The sequence below is a fragment of the Arachis ipaensis genome, chromosome B9 (genome assembly GCF_059453495.1).
Source record: "Arachis ipaensis isolate K30076 ecotype BB chromosome B9, ASM5945349v1, whole genome shotgun sequence".
Classification (NCBI taxonomy): domain Eukaryota; kingdom Viridiplantae; phylum Streptophyta; class Magnoliopsida; order Fabales; family Fabaceae; genus Arachis; species Arachis ipaensis.
The window spans coordinates 114,644,412-114,646,106 of NC_142444.1; the positions used below are offsets into that span (position 1 = coordinate 114,644,412).

Here is a 1,695-nt window from a genome sequence, read left to right on the forward strand (position 1 = left end):
CACAGGACGGGAACTCCAACATACTCCCCGTGGCATTTGCACTAGTTGAGGGTGAGAATGCTGATTCGTGGTCCTTCTTTCTCTCTCACCTCCGTCAGCACGTGACACCGCAGCCAGGTCTGCTAGTTATTTCGGACAGGCATAACGGCATCAAGGCCGCGCTTGAGGCTCCTGATGGGGGATGGCTACCTCCGGCAGCATACCGAGCATTCTGTATTCGACACGTAGCAGCCAATTTCGCCCTCACCTTCAAGGGCAAGGATGCTCGGAGGCTTCTTGTGAATACCGCATATGCAAAGACCGAAGTGGAGTTCGATTACTGGTTTGACATTCTGTGCTTTGAAAATCCGGCAATATGCGACTGGGTGAACAGGATTGAGTATTCGTTGTGGACATAGTATTGTGATGAGGGGCGCAGATTCGGGCACATGACTACCAATATCTCTGAGTGTGTGAACTCAATTCTTAAGGGTGTTAGGAACCTCCCTGTGTGCTCGTTGGTGAAGGCCACATACGGCAGGTTGGCTGAACTATTTGTCCGCAAGGGGAGGGAGGCACAGGCACAGCTGGGTAGCGGACAAGAATTCAGTCAATACCTGGTAAAGTGTATCGAGGCCAATCTGAAGACGGCTAGGTGCTTCACGGTGACTGTATATGACAGGATAACTCGGAGTACACGGTGGCAGAGACGACTCCGTCTGGTTCGTTCTCACTGGGAAGCTACAGGGTCTCACTAGGTTCTCAAACATGTGATTATGGGTACTTCCAGGCACTTCATTTCCCATGTCTGGACGCATTGGCATGCTGTGCCTACTCACGTGTTACTTGGCAGCCATACGTCCACTCGGTGTATCGACTTAGTTCGGTTTTCAGTGTATATCAGATGGGATTCACTCCTCCCATCCCGGAGGGTTTCTGGCCACCTTATGACGGCCCGACTGTTATACCGGACCCGAATATGAGGCGTGCGAGGGAGGGTCGTCCGAGGTCCACTCGGATACGGACTAATATGGATGAGGCAGATCCAAACCGGCCCAAGAGATGTGGCCTCTGTAGGCAACCCGGACACACTTGCCGGAGCTGTCCACAGGTCCAGTGTGATATTGATAGTTATGTTTGGATTTGTGTTCTACTTTGTATTACTTTGATCATCTGTACTTTTTTTCTAGAAAAAGATGTACTTGGTTTCCTAACTAGTAAGTTTTCTGTGTTGATAAATCCGTCTCGTAGAAGTCATTACAATTAGATGTGTTTACTATTATGGAAATAAAATACATAAGGAAAATACACATTTTCTCACGGTGACTAAAACACAATAATGCAATGTTAAACAAACTTTTGCATGATTTGATAGACAAACAAAATAAAATAGAACAACGATAACGAAACGACACAACATACAACAAAGATACGGAAATGACATATATAACGATACACAAATCATCTAAAAAGGTGCGACCCCGTGCCACAATAGCGTGGAACTCGTGCCCTATGACCTCTACGGATAAGGGGCTCCTCGTCCTCGATCTCGTCCTCCTCGTCCTCCAGGGGTGGTGACACGCCAAGCGCCAAGGGTGTATTGGTAAATATTCTCTTCAAGAAAACTGCGTTGTAAGTATAGCTCTACCAACAACAATCCTCGGGGGTCAAATTTAGAAGAGGGATTTGGTTGTGACAAGTTCAACCCCAATAGAA

The 1,695-nt window shown here is 47.5% G+C and overlaps 1 protein-coding gene across 1 annotated transcript; it reads left to right on the top strand.

Annotated features, from left to right (window-relative positions):
- Window positions 1–428: 428 nt before the first annotated feature.
- On the top strand, window positions 429–1,246 carry LOC148545984 (uncharacterized). The gene is made up of 2 exons (XM_088499119.1): window positions 429–599; window positions 662–1,246. The coding sequence occupies exons 1-2, from the start codon at window positions 429–431 to the stop codon at window positions 1,244–1,246; spliced, it is 756 nt and encodes a 251-aa protein (XP_088355245.1).
- Window positions 1,247–1,695: the final 449 nt, after the last annotated feature.

Excerpts from the sequence above, each read along its gene's own strand:
- LOC148545984 (XM_088499119.1), top strand. The coding sequence starts at position 429 with ATGACTACCAATATCTCTGAGTGTGTGAACTCAATTCTTAAGGGTGTT. Across the intron at positions 600-661 it reads AAGAATTCAGTCAATACCTG|GATAACTCGGAGTACACGGT; the intron begins GTAAAGTGTATC and ends TGTATATGACAG.